General features: G+C 41.4%; 1 protein-coding gene across 1 annotated transcript in view; it reads left to right on the top strand.

Annotated features, from left to right (window-relative positions):
• The window catches only part of LOC126203597 (beta-ureidopropionase), a 155238-nt gene that overhangs the window by 114864 nt on the left and 18849 nt on the right, over positions 1–21525 (top strand). The window contains exon 6 of the mRNA XM_049937960.1: positions 3926–4050. Within this exon, the coding sequence (XP_049793917.1) occupies positions 3926–4050 (125 nt within the window). The remainder of the gene's footprint in view (positions 1–3925; positions 4051–21525) is intronic.

The raw sequence follows: 21525 nt of genomic DNA, 5'->3' as shown, positions 1-21525 counted from the left end.
GAACTGTGCTACAAAGTTGAGGTGGCCGAATCTCCTGGATGCATAATCCACCAGTGTGTTGTGGAATGCATCTGCCAATGGGTGATGGTGTATTTATATGGCAAGGGATCTACCCTCATCATCATCATCATCTTGAAAGTGATGAACTGCTTCATATATGGCTTGTAGTTGTAGTCAAATGTGGACCATTTTTTCTGGACTTTGGTAAGTTTGCGTAAGAAAAACTGACCAGCTGAGTGATGACACTGATCTAGTGCTGTAAAGGAGCCCCAGTTGGATGATTGCTAGCATCAGATATGATAACTAGCTGTGCATTGGCTGAGGGTTGTGGTATACAAACTTTTATTTTTTGGAAGGCCACATTTGCGGTGTCCAATCGAGGCGTCATTTACCAGATGCATTCTTGCTGAACAATGCTTGGGTGACTGGTAGCGAAGTTTCAGTGTCATGTGGCAATTAGTTCCTGTAGGAATTTATGAACCCCAAAAACATACGCTGCTCTTGGTAGTTGTTGGGAGGTAGGAGGAAGCATATCTAGTGAGTTTTCTCACGAATAGGGCACATCCCAGACACGTCAACATGGCATCCAACACAGGTCATATGGAGTTACAGAAGTTGGTACTTGTCATCGTTTATAATGATGCCGTGAGAGGCAAGCTTACCAACAATGATATACAGGTGGTCATGATGGCCTTGCTTGTTTTGCAAAAAGATTATGAGGGCATCTAGATAGGTGTAACACAAAAGCGATTGAGCTCTGCACTATCAATAAATATTTGCTATGTCTGTGCCAAATTTTTTAGCCCATACAGCATGTAGGGGAACTCGAAGAGACCAAATTGCAACATTGTCTCAGGAGTGTTCTCACATGGGGGTTGTGATCATTCACTAACCTGAGAAGTGTCCGTAGTAGTGGCACCGCGATAGCAATTGGTGTTCGAGGTGATGAAGGTCATCAAGATGCTGTTGAGCTGCATATAGTGATGCAGTGGCATCCACGATTTGTCTCTGTAGTTGTTCGTCGTTCAGGCATGTGATCTTGTTGTCACGATGTAATATGAGTACTCGGCTACCTTTAAGTGTAGCTGGTTTGTAGCTTCAGATCACGTGGTATGTCGAGCAGTGGCAGTGTGACCAAAGGCATTACAGTCCCAGCAGGTTGTGTATCTCTGACAACATCACGGATCAGCTGCTGGCCATCCTGTCGTAATAGGAGGGCATGATTCAGATCTGACAGTAGTTGGTAGTGCTGGAGGAAACTGGCTCAAGACTGGTTGAACTGTCTCTGCTACTAGGAATGTTCAAAGTATTTACATATCTGTGCAGAGATCTAGCGTGATGTGTACAGTTCCAGCAACTGTGATTACAGTGTAATTGGCCATGTGCAGTTGCAGCAGCAACAGCGACAGTGCAGCAAGTGTGAGAGCAGGTGGTAGAGTGCTCACATTGACCCTATTATCAATGAGAAAATACATGTGCAGGTGCCTGTCATGGATGTATAGTCAGGAACTGTCTGTCCATTGAAACATTGTGTCACTACTATTTTGTTGTAGTGTACAGAGGTGTCTTGTTAATGAAGAGCGGCCTGGTGCACCTAAGTCAGGCCACTGTTCTAGTTTGGGTAGGCACAGGGTTGTCTGCAGCACTGTGCGCCCTGCCCAAATCTGGTGTGGAACCAGCAGTAGCATTGTCGTGCAGATGATGCACTTGATTGGTGCACTTGATTGAGTCAGTGACAAGCTGGGGGGGGGGGGGGGGGAGGCAACAACATTGTCTGTCACAGTAGGCAATTGTTGTCCACCAGAATCATGAAAGGTGGTCAAGGTGATAGAGGCAGGGGCCACAACCCAGTTCTGATCAGTCCGGTCATCGTTGGGCGGTCTACTGCTGGACTGAATGTCGGGGCAGCTCAGCCCAGATTGTGCAAAACCAGTTTCAGTGCAGGTGTACTGAGCGTTGACTGCAGTGTAGTGCTGTTGAGTGTTGATTAGAATGTGGTTTTGTGACAGTGCCTGCATTCTTTCAATCCGTCAAAGTTTAAACTCCAGTGGTGCCTCCTCAAGCTCTAGCATCACTGTCTGGATGTTCTCTGGCAGTTTCAGGAACCAAAGTGTCCTTAGTGCACAGTCAGACAGAAGCATTGTGTCAAGTAGCAGGCGGTGACGGAACGAAGACAGCATGGCTGAAGGCAAACCACATCGCAGGAGAATCCACGCGGAACAATGGTAGTTTCAGATGGTAGTGGCCAATGTCATGGCCACGAGTGGCTTAATTGTAGGGCACCATCGTGAGGTAGGTGTGGCATGGCCAGGAGATGTGGGAGGTGCGGGAGCGTTGATGCACGAGACGTTCAGGAAATGCAGCTTGATGTAAGGAGGCAAGTGATGATGTGAGTCATGTTGTGGTGCAGCTGGCATCAGTGACACATTGTGACTTGCCTAGAACTTGGGTGGCTGTTTGAAGAATGGCTGTGTGTGAGAGTGAAGTTTTGGGACTGATGGGAGTAAGTATGGCTTTTCCAATGTCGGATGTCTGAGACGATGGGAAATGTATGTAAGAGTGTGCGTGAGGTCCTGGCACCATAAAGAAGGAAGGCATGGTCCATTTGTTAGCCAGTGGCCCAGTCAATGTCTCATCGAGTTAGTATGGATGTGCAGTCATTCATGACACAATTAACATTGGTGTGACTTCACTTGTACCAGGAGGCAGCAGTATCTGACTTTACCTAGATGAGGTTGTGGAGTCCATAGTTGGTTTTGGTGCTGAGTGCAGGTAATGAAACAGTGCTGGACCAGAAACGAGTCAGTCGTTACGCCCAGTGCGGCTGGTGCAGATGGAGTGTGAGTAATGTTGTGGTCTGTCTCGCAGAACTCGCATTTAGTCACAAAGGTCGGAACTGGATTTGTAAAATTAGAATGCACAGGTAATGAGATGTAAACCTTGATTGTGGTGTCCATTGGCAGGTGGATGACAAAACAGAACAATGGAGTGGTATGGCATGGGCCATTGTCGGTCAACTATAATGGCTCTGTGGAGGCATCCGAATGGTTCAGGAAATTAATGTGAATATCATAATGCTCCTAATCACCAGCACTGGAACACGCAAGATTTTGATCCTGTGCAAAAGTTGAAGGTACTTAGCTTAATGTTCGTTACGGAGGTGGGCAGCCATTGTTTAATGTGATTCTCTGCTGCACTTTTGTCTGAAGTACAAGGAACAGATTCACTTGGTGTCAAATCTGGAATGTTTATTTTGAAGTCACTCAGTAAATTCGACATTTGTTGTGGCACAGTTCTCTGCTTGGCATCAGTGGCAATGCAAGGTTGGTCCGAAGATATGGCAAACAATAAAGGCATTGCTGCTCTGTTGCTTGGCACTGTAGTATTGTCCAAGCCTTAGCAGACATTTAGCAATTTTGCATTTGAAATTTTTGTAGAATCTATGAGCACTTGTTGAGAGATGTTGTTGACATTGCCGAAGTAACAATGACGTTGTACCATTTGTAACAGCAGCATTCTTGATCGCTTAACTGAGCATCAGATTTTTGACTTAACAGTAAAATCACTGCATGATGCAGAAATTTGGGGTCACCGCTGTAGAGAATGGGGTACTGGCAGTGCAATAGCAGAATAGTGATACGGCATAGGGATATGATTCCCACACTATTTATTGGTAAGCACATTATAAACAACTTGTGTAATTGTTATGGGTGTACAGAGCCTACTAACTCCCATCATCTCATGGGGCAGTGATCCTCCATTATCTGAGTCAGAGGTGTTATGCCATCACAGATAGTTTCTCTTTGTTAAAAAATTTGAAACAAGGGATGCAGTTAATACTTATTTGCTGCACAATGTTGTAAGAAATTATAGCTAAAATTAATGTCATTCCTTACTTGTAACTTTAATATTGCTTTGTTTACAGACTTCATTTGGTAAAATTGCTGTAAACATTTGTTATGGACGTCATCACCCATTGAACTGGCTTATGTTTGGAATTAATGGAGCTGAAATTGTTTTCAACCCTTCAGCTACAGTAGGTGCACTGAGGTGAGATAATTTAAAATATCTAAGTGATAATAAGGTTTGTAATTTTGTTTTTCTGTTAGTAGTTATTATTATTATTATTATTATTATTATTACTATTATTGGAATGTATTGCTGAACATGAGCTGCAAAGAAAGTTACAATACTGTATAATTGTTGTTTATGGGGCTCTTAATGCCCAATAGGATTATACAGTATGTTTCATTTATTTCTTCACATCTTCACAATGATTATTGAAAACTGTATTGTGAGGATCAAATAATCAAATATGCAGGAATAGCTGGAGCATTTGGTGTGGGGCAAATACTAAAAGCAAATTGGTTTTGCCACAAAGTATTCTCTTGTAGTTTTCTGCTCAGAATGAATCATCCATTTGCTTTCATAATTGCTCACCAGTGTAGTATGTTATTATTTACAAGATGAAATTTTGTGCCTGTTTACAATCTCATTTGTTAGTAAGTAACTGAAAGTTAAATAAATACTTTGTTTTTGCTGCTTTGGTTACCTCTCAATCTTGGTTTGTGTTATGTACATATTTTTCCGAACACAAGTATTTTTACATTGTGGATAAAAGGTTACTTGATCGTTAAACAGTTGATCTGCACTAAGCCAGAAACTGAAAAAATAAACAGTGGACAAGAGGTACATACATGTTGTACAGGTTAATTTCCGTCTTTAGCAACTGTAATAAAAATCTTATTCAGACCAGACGTGTTTCACTTTATTCTTAATCATCTTCAGTGCCACTGTAACAATAGTGTTTTTTTCTTATAGTTTTGTTTGTTTTGACCATTGAAAACCACACAAGCTACAATTGCTGTGGCAAGAACATTTTGGCATACATTGTTGTTCAACATCTAAAGGTTGATACATTTAATCTTTTGCACATTGAGGCTGCTTTTTCAGTATGATAAAGTGGGAAGAAAGAAAAGGAAGAAATATTTTTCAGAAACAAATTGAGTGCTGTACACAAAATAATTGACTGGGCTCAAAATTGCTGCACTGTGTAGCTTCAAAATTATAATGTCTGACATTCTACAACATATGGCAAGAAATTACTAGACAAAGAGAAATATTAATGGCATATGACAGATGTAGAAAGAAACAGAAGGTGTAAGTGAAAAAAATGAATGGAATGAAGAAGAGGCAGAAAGAAATGGAAAGGTCAGAACAAGGAATCCAAATCAGTAGGACCTCAGCATGTTTGTCTCCCTGTGCCACACAGTACTTTAACAATCACCTGTTCTCCATATTCTTTCTCATCACTTACAGGGTTTCACAATACTCTATCTTGTGTTCACTATTGTTTTTCACAAATGTAAACAACCTTCTGTCTCATATGCAACAAGCGAAATTAGTTATTTTTGTGGATGACACTAGTATTGTAATCAGTCTAAACATACAGAAGAAATGTAAAAGTATTATTGAGTGGTTTTCTGTGAATGGTCTCTCTCCCAATTTTAAAAAGACACAACACATTCAGTTCTACATATATACCAATAAGAGATATACCAATAAGTGTAACAGACTGTAAGGAAATAATAATTAGTGTGGAAACTACTTTCGCACTTCGAATTATTGAAAATGTAGGGGAGAGCCAAACTGGTAAGTTGACATATTTTGCATATTTTCATTCAATAATGTCATAGGGAATAATGTTCTGGTGTAACTCATCTTTAAGAAGAAAAGTCTTCATTGTTCAAAATGTGCTGTAAGAATAATGTGCAGTGCTCACCCATGATCATTTTGTAGGCATTCATTTAAGGAAGAAGAAAAACATTTATAGCCCCACATTAAGATTGTCTTTAGCGTATACATGATGCACAATGCTAAAACCAAAAAATTTTGATCACCTACCCAATTATATAAATTGTCTGAAAGACAGCAAAATTAAATTTGAAAACAAACAAACAGTTTCTCCTTCACACTCCTTCTATTCCATAGGAGACTTTCTATTTTTGTAATCTGTAAAAGCTGGAGGGTAGGAATTACTAATCACATCTGATTTTAAAAAATAAAAATAAAAAAGGACTTGTAAATGTTCTGAGCTTAGTCATATTTATAAATGAATGTATAATGTAAATGTAAAATGACATATTCGACATCATTACTATTAATTCTACACATGGTAATGATCTATGGGACACAAAACTAACTGACTTGTAAACACTTGAACTTGAGGTCTCCTACCAGCAATCCTGTGATCAAAACAAGAATACCATGATTCAGCTACCGAGTATTATGAGTACTGATTACATAAATTGTTATAAGTCATAACATTAAAGTTTTAAATGTTATTTAAAGAAAATTTCACTTGAGAAAATTATAAAATTATCAGACAGAATTGCTGGCCACTACTGACCTTCAGGATCTGAAATTTCAGTACTGCTGCTTGAAAGATGCGTATTTATTCAGATTATGGTGCAGTACATCACATGAATTAATTACATATAGATAAACTACAATGCAAACATTATGTGTACATATAAAACATAGAGATCATATAAAAAAGAGAAAAGAATAGATATAAAAATACCAGGGTCGTTTCTACCATTGGGCAAGAATTGGGCAAAATTTTAGGGCTAGCAAAGGGTGGGAAAAATTAATTTCTAATCAAACAGAGAAAAAATTGAGCAAATGATGAGAAAAAATGAAAAAGAGGAAAAATCAGAAAACCAAATTGGTTTCAAAGGCATACGGAACAATTACTTAAGTAATTGATGAAACTAAACACGCTGCCTCTACCAACCTCAAAACTAAAGCAGCCACTACTGAGTACGAAACTGAAACAAACATGACCTCCATTCATCTCTCTCGAGTGATGATCAGGAGTCAATGACTTAGACCATTGCACCACCATGGCAGCTAAAAATAAAAGTTGTACAACTTTAATAGAAAATGCAAACAAGGCATCATTTATTTATTTAATCACAAGACAGTGGATGCTGAAAAAGATGAGATTTATTCCTCAGTCTAGAAATATTTCAATCACAGCAGAAATGAAATAATACTATGATTGTCCAGATGATCTAGTTTGATGCTTCAGCATGTCTTTCACCAGTATAGCATAGTTTTTCTAAAATGAAGGAAAAATTCATTCACACCTGGAAATAGTTCCACACCTTCATTAGTACATTTTTCTTACAATTAAATAGACTAAGTAATTGATGCCAAAATTGGTTGTACTGGTATATTCAGTTGAATTCTAGTTCAAAATCCTTCCTATTTCAGTTATTTTGAGAAATTTGAAAAAGTCAGGACAAAAAATAAGAAACTGAGGACATTTGTTGTCCTCAGTCAGTTTTGAAGGAACTGAGGAGAAAGCAAGATTGTCCTCAGTCAGTTTTGAAGGAATTGAGGAGAAAGCAAGAAAACTCAGAATGGTCCCCAGAAAATAAGGAGAGATCAGTGTAGTTCAATGATCAAAAGTATAATATGAGATTTGCATTGTTGTGCCATTGGATGTTGTTGATGGAGGAGTGTCGAGAGAGGGGATTACAGGGTGTAATAAAGATGACAAAATACACAGCAATGGCCCTGTAAAACACGTAAGATATATAAAACCACAGAGTATACAGGAACACAACTACAGCCAAATGTCCTCACTGCTAATATATTCTACCATCCCTTTGGTAGCATGTGGGAGTTCGGAGGAGACATCGGTGAAGGCTGTCAGGAAATGATCTTCAACTATATGTTTTATGGTTTGCATAGCAGCTCCACAATTGCACTTGGGAGAAACTATTTTCCCCTATCTACCACAGTTTGTTCATATTCTATTTAGAGTAGACCATATTTTGTGAGGCTTGTGAAATTCAGGTGGTGTGGTGGTGAGGAAGGAAATATTGTCAAAGGCAGGAAGTGCCCAATTGGTTCACTCCTCTTTCCAATATCCAACTATGTTAAATACATTTTCATTCAAAATTTTTGCACTCTTTAAAGGTGGATGTCTATAATCCTGTCAGGTTGTCTTGCTGTCAGGGATGACTTCATGGATTAGCAGAAGAGGGGTGTTTTCAGTCTTTCTGAGTTCTCTAATGAGTGATTCCTCTCATCACAGATGGGGAGCAGCTATGTTGCTTAGTGCAGGTAATCAATAGGTTGGGGTCACATTTATAGCACTTGATATAAGGTGCATAGTTTGATTTAGGTGAATACTGATTCACTTGTGTGATTTTATTAATCCAAACAGTTGCACAATTTTCCAGTCCTGGATACACAAGACCAAAAGTTGAAGTCCATAGCATGGTGTCTGAAGAGCCGCAAGAAGTACCAGCAAATTTCTGTGAGAGTTCTCACTGTGTTTAACAGATGATTCCTGAAGCTCAGGTTTCAGGGTGACATCTAGATATTTTTGATGCCAATTTCGGGACAGTAGTTCACTCTCAAAGTAAATACTGAGTCCTCCGTTGGCTGACTTGTTGTAGAGGTGGAATATAGGGACTTGCATCTTTGTGGCACTGAGCTGCAATCTGCAATGGCAAAAGTATTTACTAATAACTTTTAAGTCTTTTCAGTATGTTTTCCATGGCTTCCGTATCTTTATAACGTACTGCCAGGGACAGTCATCAACATATCCAGACTTCTGTAGGGTGATTTTGGGAATATCAGCTGTATAAAAGCTACATAACAGGGAGGCCACAACATATCCCAGCGAGAAGCCATTGGTCAGCTTCATTTCAGTGCTCACTCTTATCACCCATGATCACTTGGAAGCATCTGTTAGAAAGCATGGCAATGACTGAGTTGATGGTAGTTTTGCAGGGGATCACTTTCATGAGTTTCAATAACATGCCCTGTCTTTAAACTATGTTGTCTTCTGCTGCAAGATCAATAGACACAGCTTATGTTTTCAACTGTTTTTGGTAGCCTGCTTCTATGAATATTACTTATGAGAGAACTTGACCTGAGCAGCTTTGATGAGGGAATTTATGAGGACAACAGTTCAAACCCATGTCTGGCCATCCAGTTTCAGGTTTTCCATGATTTCTCTAAATTGTTCTGGTCAAATGCTGGGATGGTTCCTTTGAAAGGGTATAGCTGATTTCCTTCCCCATCATTGACACAATCCACACTTGTGCTCCATCTCTAATGACCTCGATGTTGACAGGACATTAAACTCAATCTTCCTTTCTCCCTAGATGAGGGCAAAATACTGCCTGTTCAGTTGGAATATGTTGAAGTATCTCAGGGATGATCTTGTTATGGAAAAATCTTACCAGAAGTTTGTAAATCATACTGAGCAATGCTATTGGTTTATATTTTTTTGGAGAATCATTGGAATTTCCTGGTTTTAAGATCAAAATTAATTTAGCTCTCTTGAGTTGATGGGGAACATTGCCTGTCTGTGAGATACTGCTGAAAATACAAGCAAGCTGATTTCTTGTAGTCACCACAATGTACAAGGAATTAGATGTGGATGCCACCGAAACCAGGGGCTTTCCCTAATTCCATTTTCTGAAGAACTACTGTCTTTTTTTTTTTTTTTTTTTTTTTTTTTTTTTTTTTTTTTTTTTTTTTCATGTTGAAGGGGACCAAGTAATTGGTTTTTGTTTTGCAGGCTGTTTTGATGGTCATCAGCTCTTTTTTTAACTTTAATTGCATGATCTTGATCTTGTGGAGTTATTGATGTTGACACCATAGGATTAGTGGTTTGATTCGTTGATGCATAGAGCCACATACTTGTTCCTCTTGGCTATTATCCCCTAGCTTCCTCAGGAATGACCAAGCTTCATGCTTGACATTTTAAAATCTTAAGTCTTCAACTCTCTCAGCCGAATTTGCACAACCCACAGTTGTGAAGTAATTCATGTGCCATATCATGCTCTATGCTTTGCTGGAATTCCTCGTGCAAGTTCTCGCATTCAGCAGTCCAACCAATGTTGGATTCCTTTTGGCGGCCTCTAGGAATGACTTATTTGCTGTATTGATGGCTGTCACTGTAAACCTCTAATAGTTCCTATTTGCTGTCAGTATCCATCTTATGCACTTGTCTAAGTTAATGAAGAATGCCTTTGAGTCAGCTTGTTTAAAATTTTACCTAGGACGTGGAATAGATCGTATTAATAGGATATTGATACTGAGTTCAATGAGGAGTGAACAATGTTGGCCCTGTGGAAAATTTGAGAGAAATTTACAAGTTGCTGCTACTGGCTGGCTATTATTACTGGCAGCTGCCAAGCAGAGGTCAGGATTATACTCCTGCTACAAAACTGCTGACTGGAACATACCTAGATCTTCAGTGTCAAACACATGGTGAGTACCCCTCAGATCAGTTAACCAAATCATCATGTTTTCATCATTTTCTTTATATTTCCAACACTAGTGATGACTGATGAAGTTTCCAAGATATGCTGGATGGAGATGGGTGTTCAAGTTTTCATGTGTTCATCTTTTGGTGGGGTACAAAAGGAAAGCTTGTAGACATTAATCTCCACAATTAGTTCACGAACATAGTTGTCGGTGGAAAAATGAGAGGTGCATTCTCAGCATTTAATCTCACACACATGGCTGTGCCAGAAGCTTGGTCCTGTGTGGCACCCAGAAAATTGAAACCAGATGTTTTGCTTCTTGATACAGCGTTTTCTTCAGATTTACCTTGTGTCTCCTGTATGGTGCCCAGGTTGATGTGGCTGTCACTTAGTGTTTTGTAGGATTTGACAGTTAGTTTGCTTGTTCCCCCTACATTAAAGTGAAAAACTCAGAGAGCGGGTCTGAGCTTCTTTGTCAGCTGGTTCTTAGGAAAGTCCGTCTCTTGGAATCATGGTATGATATGTGCCGTTAAGTGCCAGGAGATTTCGATTGTCTGTCACCAGCTGTGCTAGTTCATTTAGTGTTATCCAGGACACCCATGTAATGTTCTCATATATGTAGCATTAAACCCTGATAGACATATACAAAGGACAAAGGCACATACTCCACCCTAACTTTCAGAACTAGGAGTTTCTTCCGTGGGGAGAAAAAGAGATAGGCTGGGGAGGGTTAAAAAGGTAGGGCAGCTCATGCAGACCCCAGGATGAGATGAATCCCCTATAGTGAGGACAAGGAGTCTGAATGAGCTGTCCTATCGCAAATATAACTATACTTAAGAAGACATGGTGGTTATCTGTCCTTCTCTCTCTGAGGTCACCGTGGTCATCTTTGTTCCCCATCATCCTCACAATATGTGTGTCCCTATGTAGCAGGCAAGGTGGACCCACCCACTTGTTCTTATACCATTCCTAACAGTAACATAATTTGCTTTTCTTTGTTTAATCTAGTTTACAAATGGCATACATACAATATAGTGATAAAGTTCTGGTAGAATGTAAATAATTTAGGGGTAAAGGAGACAAGTCACCTAATATCAGAAGCATTGCAGAAAGCCATAAAGTTTTATTGCTCTCTATGTGAGTTCCCAGTTACTGATGGTGGAAACTAATTAATTTACCTGGAAACAATTTTGAATTTAAGATTACTAAGGAATGCATATAGTTGGAATTCTTAGTGAGTAAATACATGTTTCTTGCTAATGTGATACACCCCAGCTGAAAGCCCTTATTTTCCCCTTCTCCGTAACATCAAACTTTATCCAGAACCATCCAAGTTCAAAAATTATTTTATCCAGAACCATCCAAGTTCAAAAATTATTTGAAATCGAAGTTTTCATGTTCTAGAATGTTCTGATCTTACATAATTATTATTGCCCTGATTTTTCTTATTTCAAAAATTCCACTTTCACTAGGATAATTTATTAGTTTACCAGTTATTCAAGACAGAAAATTTCCTTTTTTTGTCAATTTTGGCAGGAAAGGGGAGTTTCTCTAGAAGACAAAAGTGTTTTTTATAACATAGTTCCTACAATTTTGTCAATTTTCCTGTTATCTGACCTTTAATTAAACATACTTCCTATTTTAGTCATTATAATTTCATCTGCCCAATTTTTGTTCTCTAAGGTTAATATCAAAAATGTTGTGATAAATTTTAATTATTATTCCTATGCACCTCTGTAAGTAGATATGCAAGACAACGCTGCAGTCAGTTCTGGATTGCTTATCAAAAAGTACATATAATGATACAGGTCACTAATTCCGATTAACTGAGTCAACAACACACAATTAGTACCTAATTAAAGTATACACAGGTAGTCAGTGTATGACACTCAAATTGAATGCTATTTTGTAACCCTTTTGCAGTAACATATAATTAGCCTATGAGTGATCATATGGCATTGCTGGCCAGGAGGCCCCATCCAGGGAAGTTACTAAATGTTGCATCAGTGTTATGTAAAAGGGGAGTGGTGAGTGGAAGAAGTATGTACATGCACTATATGCATGTAACTGCAATCTAATCTGCCACCGATGAACTGTGAAATAGTTTGTTGATGAGTGTAACCCACCTGCCCAGTCAAAATATTGTGACTCCTGGCTGTTAAAAACTGGTCATCATAAAATAAAAATTGTGCTTTAACAATATCATGAAAAGGATAGTTGCTACTCACCATATAGCGGAGATGCTGGGTCACAGATAGGCACAACAAAAAGACTGTTACAAAATAAGCTTTCGGCCCACAAGGCCTTTGTCAAAAATAGATGACCAAGACACACACACACACACACACACACACACACACACACACACACTATATGTGTTTACCACAGTCTCTGACAGCTGACACCAGACTATGAGCTGCAGCAGCAGTGCATGATGGGAGAGGCAACTTGGTGGGGGTAAGGTGGAGGCTGGGCCAGGGAGGGGAAGGGATAGCAGGATAGGGGTGGGGGACAGTAAAATGCTGCTGGGGAGTGTGTAGGGATGAGGTGGAGAGAGGGTAGGGCAGCTAGGTGCAGTCAGGAGGTTAGACGGATGGCAGGGGTGGGAGGGACAGCGGGGAGGGGGGGGGGGGGGCAGAAAAGGAGTGAAGTAAAAAGACAGGGTGCATTGGTAAATAGAGGGTTGTGTAGTGCTGGAAGGGGAATAGGGAAGGGGCTAGATGGATTATGTGAGGAGGGCTACGGGAACATAGGATACACAGCAGGGAATGTTCTCACCTGCGCAGTTCAGAAAAGCTAGTGTTGGTGGGAAGGATCCATATGGCACAGGCTGTGAAATAGTCATTGAAATGGAGAATATCATGTTGGGCGGCATGCTCAGCAAAAGGCTGGTCCGTCTGTTTCTTGGCCACAGTTCGTCGGTGGCCATTCATGTGGACAGATAGCTTATGCCCACATCGAATGCAGCACAGTGATTGCAGCTTAGATTGTAGATCACATGACTGGTTTCACAGGTAGCTCTGCCTTTGATGTGACAGATGATGATTGTGATTGGACTGGAGTAGATGGTGGTGGGAGGATATATGGGACAGGTTTTGCATCTAGGTCTATTAACAGGGATATGAGTCATGAGGAAAGGGGTTGGGAGCAATGGGGGTTGTGTAGGGATGGATGAGATTTGTGTAGGTACAGTAGATGGCGGAATACCACTGTGGAAGTGGTGAGGATAGTGGGCAGGACATTTCCGATTTCAGGACACAATGAGAGGTAGTCAGAATCGTGGCAGAGAATGTAATTCAGTTATTCCAGTCTTGGATGGTTAGTATGTTTGATATGGACCAAGGCACTGAAGTTTCTTCTTTGAGTTGGAGATCAATATCTAGACAGGTGGCTTGTTGGGCTGAGTAGGACCAGGTGAAGTGAATGGGGGAGAAGCTGTTGAGGTTCTGGAGGAGCGTGGGTAGGTGTCCTCATCGTAGATCCAGATCGCGAAGATGTCATCAGTGAATCTGAAACAGGTGAGGATCTTACGCTTCTGGGTGTTTAGGAAGAGTTCCTCTACACATCCCATGAATAGGTTGGCATAGAATGATGCCATGCGGGTACCCACAGCCATACCCCAGATTTGTTTGTAGGTAATGCCTTCAAAAGAGAAGTAATTGTGGGTGAGGATATAGTTCATCATGGCGACTAGGAAGGAGATTGTCGGTTTGGAATTTGTTGGGCATTGGCAAAAGTAGTGTTCAGTAGTGATAAGGCCACCACCTAAAAACTGATCCCATCCTTATAATCCTACCTGTGGACAACGGCTCCACCACTGTTGTTTTGAACTGCAAGGATACCTCATTGAAGGACTCCACCAGCTGTCAGATATATCCATGGACAAACATTGCCAAAGTGACCCCATTCGAGAAATCCAGCAGGATCTCCAGTCTGTCCTCAAATCCTTAAGCCCAGAACCTCTCCCCGGAGACCATCTCATCACCCCTACCACTCCCTGCACTCCTACATTCTACATGCTCCCTAAAAGTCCACAAACCCAACCATCTAGGATACCCCATTGTGACCGTTACTGTGCCCCCACTACGAGAATCTCTGCTTTCATAGACCAACACCTTCAGCCTATTACCTGGAACCTACCCTCCTATAAAAGGTACCAACCATTTCCTCCACCGACTCTCCACAGTTCCTGTTCATTTACCTCACAGTGCCGTGCTTGTCACTACTGATGCCACCTCTCTTTACACTAACATCCCTAATGCCCATGGCCTTACCGCTGTTGAAAACTGCCATTCCCAATGCCCGACAGATTCCGAACTAACAACCACCTTCCTAGTCACCATGACCAACTATATCCTCACCCATAATTACTTCTTCTTTGAAGGCATTACCTATAAACATATCCAGAGTTCAGCTATGGTACCAACCTATGCCAACCTATTCGTGGGCCATCTAGAGGAATACATTCTAAATGCCCAGAATCCTCATCTGGTTCAGATTCACTGATGACATCTTTGTGATCTGGATTGAGGATGAAGACACTCTATCCACATTCCTCCAGAACCTCAACAGCTTCTCCTCCATTCGCTTCACCTGGTCCTACTCAACCCAACAAGCTACCTTTCTAGATGTTGACCTCCACATCAAAGATAGCTACATCAGTAACCCCTGTCCATATCAAATCTACTAACCACCAGAAATACCTCTGCTTTGACAGCTGTCACGCATTTCTTATTAAGAATTCCCTTCCATAGACCCTAGCTACCCATGACCGTCACATCTGCAGTGATGAAATATACTGAAGGTCTGAAATATACTGAAGATCTCACTGAGGCCTTTACAAACTGTAATTATCCTCCCAACCTTGTATAAAAACAAATCTACCATACCTTATCTTTCCAGTCATCCACCACATCCCAAAGCCTCATTATCTGTCCACAGAGAAGCATTCCCATCATAACTCAGTACCACCCTAGACTGGAGCAACTGAATTATATTCCCTGCCAGGGTTTTGACTGCCTTTTGTTGTGCCCTGAAATGAGAAATGTCCTGTGATTCTTCAATTTCTCCAGGCGTATTTCATAATGAAATAAATCTTGGGTGAACAGCCTAGTCTAGGTGTACAAAGGACACAATATTTCGGCAATTCACCTTGTTGTAATCATCAGGTGTTCTGATGTACTGCCAAGGGACGGCAGGCGTGAGGTATATATCAGATTCCCCCTTCCCCTCCCTCAGGCGCTCCCCCGTGATCCGCGCCATAGGCACTCTCTCGGCTGTTGACGTGGAGACATGCCCACACCATATCCGTAACTCTTTGGATATCGTGGGATCCATCAACCACCTCACGATTAAGGAATCTGACATACTTGTGAGCTTCGACCTGGTTTCCCTGTTTACTAGGGTTCCATTAGCTGAATCTCTGGAACTAATCGGCTGGAAATTTGATGAGAAAACCACGGATCTGTTTAGACATGTTCTAACGTCAACATATTTTCTATTTGACGGTGACTACTGCAAGCAGACCGAAGGTGTTGCTATGGGAAGTCCTCTTTCTCCCGTCGTCACCAACATGTACATGGAACATTTCGAGGAAGAAGTCTTGGAGTCAGTGCATCTAAAACCTACCTGTTTCTCCAGATACATGGACAACTCACTTGTTATTTGGCCACATGGAATTGACAAGCTGATAGAATTTCTCACACATCTCAACTCAAGACACTCTCAACAAGAGAATATCAAATTCACCATGGACGTAGAATCAGATGGGATGCTCCCCTTCTTGAATGTTCTTGTCAAAAGACGAGATGACGGCACGTGAGGCATAGCATGTATAGAAAGAAAACTCACACCAACTTATACCTTCATGCGGATAGTTGCCACCACCCTGTTCAGAAGAATGGCATGCTAAAAACTCTTGTACACAGAGCTCACGCCGCCTCTGCTGAGGACAGTCTCCAACAAGAATTGGCCCATCTGAAGTCTGTGTTTCTGAGGAACGGTTATATGTTGTTGTTGTTGTGGTCTTCAGTCCTGAGACTGGTTTGATGCAGCTCTCCATGCTACTCTATCCTGTGCAAGCTTCTTCATCTCCCAGTACCTACTGCAACCTACATCCTTCTGAATCTGCTTACTGTATTCATCTCTTGGTCTCCCTCTACGATTTTTACCCTCCACACTGCCCTCCAATGCTAAATTTGTGATCCCTTGATGCCTCAAAACATGTCCTACCAACCGATCCCTTCTTCTAGTCAAGTTGTGCCACAAACTTCTCTTCTCCCTAATCCTATTCAATACCTCCTCATTAGTTACGTGATCTACCCACCTTATCTTCAGCATTCTTCTGTAGCACCACATTTCGAAAGCTTCTATTCTCTTCTTGTCCAAACTAGTTATCGTCCATGTTTCACTTCCATACATGGCTACGCTCCATACAAATACTTTCAGAAACGACTTCCTGACACTTAAATCTATACTTGATGTTAACAAATTTCTCTTCTTCAGAAACGATTTCCTTGCCATTGCCAGTCTACATTTTATATCCTCTCCACTTCGACCATCCTCAGTTATTTTACTCCCTAAATAGCAAAACTCCTTTACTACTTTAAGTGTCTCATTTCCTAATCTAATTCCCTCAGCATCACCCGATTTAATTTGACTACATTCCATTATCCTCGTTTTGCTTTTGTTGATGTTCATCTTATATCCTCCTTTCAAGACACTGTCCATTCCGTTCAATTGCTCTTCCAAGTCCTTTGCTGTCTCTGACAGAATTACAATGTCATCGGCGAACCTCAAAGTTTTTACTTCCTCTCCATGAATTTTAATACCTACTCCGAATTTTTCTTTTGTTTCCTTTACTGCTTGCTCAATATACAGATTGAATAACATCGGGGAGAGGCTACAACCCTGTCTCACTCCTTTCCCAACCACTGCTTCCCTTTCATGCTCCTCGACTCTTATAACTGCCATCTGGTTTCTGTACAAATTGTAAATAGCCTTTCGCTCCCTGTATTTTACCCCTGCCACCTTCAGAATTTGAAAGAGAGTATTCCAATCAACATTGCCAAAAGCTTTCTCTAAGTCTACAAATGCTAGAAATGTAGGTTTGCCTTTTCTTAATCTTTCTTCTAAGATAAGTCATAGGCTCAGTATTGCCTCACGTGTTCCAACATTTCTACAGAATCCAAACTGATCTTCGCTGAGGTCGGCTTCTATCAGTTTTTCCATTCGTCTGTAAAGAATTCGCGTTAGTATTTTGCTGCTCTGACTTATTAAACTGATAGTTCGGTAATTTTCACATCTGTCAACACCTGCTTTCTTTGGGATTGGAATTATTATATTCTTCTTGAAGTCTGAGGGTATTTCGCCTGTCTCATACATCTTGCTCGCCAGATGGTAGAGTTTTGTCAGGACTGGCTCTCCCAAGGCTGTCAGTAGTTCTAATGGAATATTGTCCACTCCGGGGGCCTTGTTTCGACTCAGGTCTTTCAGTGCTCTGTCAAACTTTTCACGCAGTATCTTATCTCCCATTTCGTCTTCATCTACATCCTCTTCCATTTCCATAATATTGTCCTCAAGTACATCGCCCTTGTATAAACGCTCTATATACTCCTTCCACCTTTCTGCCTTCCCTTCTTTGCTTAGAACTGGGTTTCCATCAAAGCTCTTGATATTCATACAAGTGGTTCTCTTCTCTCCAAAGGTCTCTTTAATTTTTCTGTAGGCAGTATCTATCTTACCCCTAGTGAGACAAGCCTCTACATCCTTTCATTTGTCCTCTAGCCATCCCTGCTTAGCCATTTTGCACTTCCTGTCGATCTCATTTTTGAGACGTTTGTATTCCTTTTTGCCTGCTTCATTTACTGCATTTTTTATATTTTCTACTTTCATCAATTAAATTCAGTACTTCTTCTGTTACCCAAGGATTTCTATTAGCCCTCGTCTTTTACCTACTCGATCGTCTGCTGCCTTCACTACTTCATCCCTCAGAGCTACCCATTCTTCTTCTACTGTATTTCTTTCCCCCATTCCTGTCAATTGTTCCCTTATGCTCTCCCTGAAACTCTCTACAACCTCTGGTTTAGTTTATCCAGGTCCCATCTCCTTAAATTCCCACCTTTTTGCAGTTTCTTCAGTTTCAATCTGCAGTTCATAACCAATAGATTGTGGTCAGAATCCACATCTGCCCCTGGAAATGTCTTACAATTTAAAACCCGATTCCTAAATCTCTGTCTTACCATTATATAATCTATCTGATAGCTTTTAGTATCTCCAGGATTCTTCCAGGTATACAACCTTCTTTTATGATTCTTGAACCAAGTGTTAGCTATGATTAAGTTATGCTCTGTGCAAAATTCTACAAGGCGGTTTCCTCTTTCACTTCTTCCCCCCAATCCATATTCACCTACTATGTTTCCTTCTCTCCCTTTTCCTTCTGACGAATTCCAGTCACCCATAACTATTAAATTTTCGTCTCCTTTCACTACCTGAATAATTTCTTTTATCTCAACTTACATTTCATCTATTTCTTCATCATCTGCAGAGCTAGTTGGCATATAAACTTGTACTACTGTAGTAGGCATGGGCTTTGTGTCTATCTTGGCCACAATAATGCGTTCACTATGCTGTTTGTAGTAACTTACCCACATTCCTATTTTTTTATTCATTCTAAACCTACTCCTGCATTTCCCCTATTTGATTTTGTATTTAGAACCCTGTAATCACCTGACCAAAAGTCTTGTTCCTCCTGCCACCGAACTTCACTAATTCCCACTATATCTAACTTTAACCTATCCATTTCCATTTTTAAATTTTCTAACCTACCTGCCCGATTAAGGGATCTGACATTCCACACTCCAATCCGTAGAACACTAGTTTTCTTTCTCCTGATAACGACGTCCTCTTGAGTAGTCCCCGCCCGGAGATCTGAATGGGGGACTATTTTACCTCCGGAATATTTTACCCAAGAGGACGCCATCATCATTTAATCATACAGTAAAGCTGCATGTCCTCGGGAAAAATTACGGCTGTAGTTTGCCCTTGCTTTCAGCCGTTCACAGTACCAGCACAGCAAGGCCGTTTTGGTTAATGTTACAAGGCCAGATCAGTCAATCATCCAAACGATTGCCCCTTCAACTACTGAAAAGGCTGCTGCCCCTCTTCAGGAACCACATGTTTGTCTGACCTCTCAACAGATACCCATCTGTTGTGGTTGCACCTATGGTACGGCCATCTGTATCGCTGAGGCACGCAAGCCTCCCCACCAACGGCAAGATCCATGGTTCATGGGGGGTTATAAGGAAAGGCAAATCCGGGATGCTCTATGTCCGACTCTCGTAACACAACTGGCAGAAACTAATGAAGAACCTGTGGAAAACATGGCCATGACATTCATTCCGTTTTGAGGGGCCTTATCAGGAAAGTGACCTTGGTTTACGTAAATCAAGGCTTTACAAAATACCAAGCCAATGCAGTAGGGAATACACAGTTCAGACAATTCACACCATTGAAGACTAATGCTGTGAACACCAACGGAGATTGCAACAGCCTAATAAGTCTGCAATCACAGAGCATTGCCTGTCAGAACTTCATGGCATGGATTATGACAAGACCAAGCTCCTAACACAGACGTCGACATATTGGGACTGTATCATCAAAGAAGCTATAGTGATCAGAGTAAGAAAACCTGAACTGAATTGTGACAGCAGCTATTCCCTTAACCAAGCTTGGGAACCAGCCATTATCTGGATTAAGGAGAAGATAGAAATATCCCAGAATGTACTGACTTCGAGGGCAGGGGGAGGAACCTCTGAAACACCGCTGGCAAACCTCCCTGGGTGCGGACCTGCAAGGGAACACCCAGATGCTGGGCCACAAGCCGGGCGTTGAACCCCAGCACGGACAGCCGAGAGAGTGCCCGGGTGTGGACAGTGGAGGGAGTGCCCAAGGGAGGGGGAATCTGATATATACCTCATGCCTGCTGTCCCTTGGCAGTACATCAGCACACCTGATGATGGCAACAAGGTGAATTGCTGAAATATTGTGTGCTTTGTACACTCACACCAGGCTCTTCACTTGAGATTTATTTTGTCGAGAAATGTCATGCCCACTATCCTTCCCATCCCTTCCACAGTGGTATTCCACCATCCACTCAACCTACACAATATACTCATCCATCCCTAGACTACCCCTGCTCCCAACCCATTCCCTCATGGCTCATATCGCTGTAATAGGCCTACATGCAAGACCTGTGCCATACATCCTCCCACCACCACCTACTCCACTCCAGTCACAAACATCATCTATCCCAGCAAAGGCAGGGCAACATGTGAAACCAGTCATGTGATCTACAAGCTAAGCTGCAACCATTGTGCCATATTCTATGTGAACATGACAGCCAACAAGCTGTCTGTTCGCATGAATAGCCACCTGCAAACTGTAGTCAAGAGACAACTGGAGCACCCTGTTGCTGAGCACGCTGCCCAACATGACATTCTTCATTTCAGCCTGTGCCATATGGATCCTTCCCATCAACACCAACTTTTCCAAACTGCACAGGTGAGAACTCTCCCCACAATGTATTCTGTGTTCCCATAACCCTCCTGGCCACAACCTTCGTTAGTCATTGTCCTTACTGATGTTGCACCTTCCCTGTTCCCACTTCAGCACTACACAGCCCTCTATTCCACCAACATAAACAGTGTCCTTACTTCTCTCCTTTTCTGCTACCCACCCCCCATTTCCCCTCTGCCTCCAACTAACCTCCCGATTGCACCTAGTTGTCGTACCCTGTCTCCACGTTGTCTCTGCATTCTCGCCAGCAGCACTTCACTATCCCCTACCCCTACCCTGCTATTCCTTCCCCTCCTTGTCCCAGCTTCCTCATTACCCCCACCCAGTTGCCTCTCCCATCATGCACTACTGCTGCTGCTGCTTATAGTCTGGCTTCAGCTGCCAAAAACTGTGGTCTTGTGTGTGAGTTGCATATGTGTGTGTTTTTGTCTGTTGGTCATCAATTTTTGACAAAGGCCTTGGTGGCCAAAAGCTTATTTTGTGGCAGTCTTGTTGTTGTGCCTATCTGTGTGTCAGCATCTCTGCTATGTGGTGAGTAGCAACTATCCTTTTTATAATATTGTTACATTCCATCCTCGATTTTCCATTTTTTGAAATTGTGCATGTGAAGGAACTGAAAACTATGTGCTGCAGTGTAGTGCGTATTCTTTAA

The sequence above is a fragment of the Schistocerca nitens genome, chromosome 9 (genome assembly GCF_023898315.1).
Source record: "Schistocerca nitens isolate TAMUIC-IGC-003100 chromosome 9, iqSchNite1.1, whole genome shotgun sequence".
Classification (NCBI taxonomy): domain Eukaryota; kingdom Metazoa; phylum Arthropoda; class Insecta; order Orthoptera; family Acrididae; genus Schistocerca; species Schistocerca nitens.
This window is presented reverse-complemented; position numbering and strand designations above follow the sequence as displayed.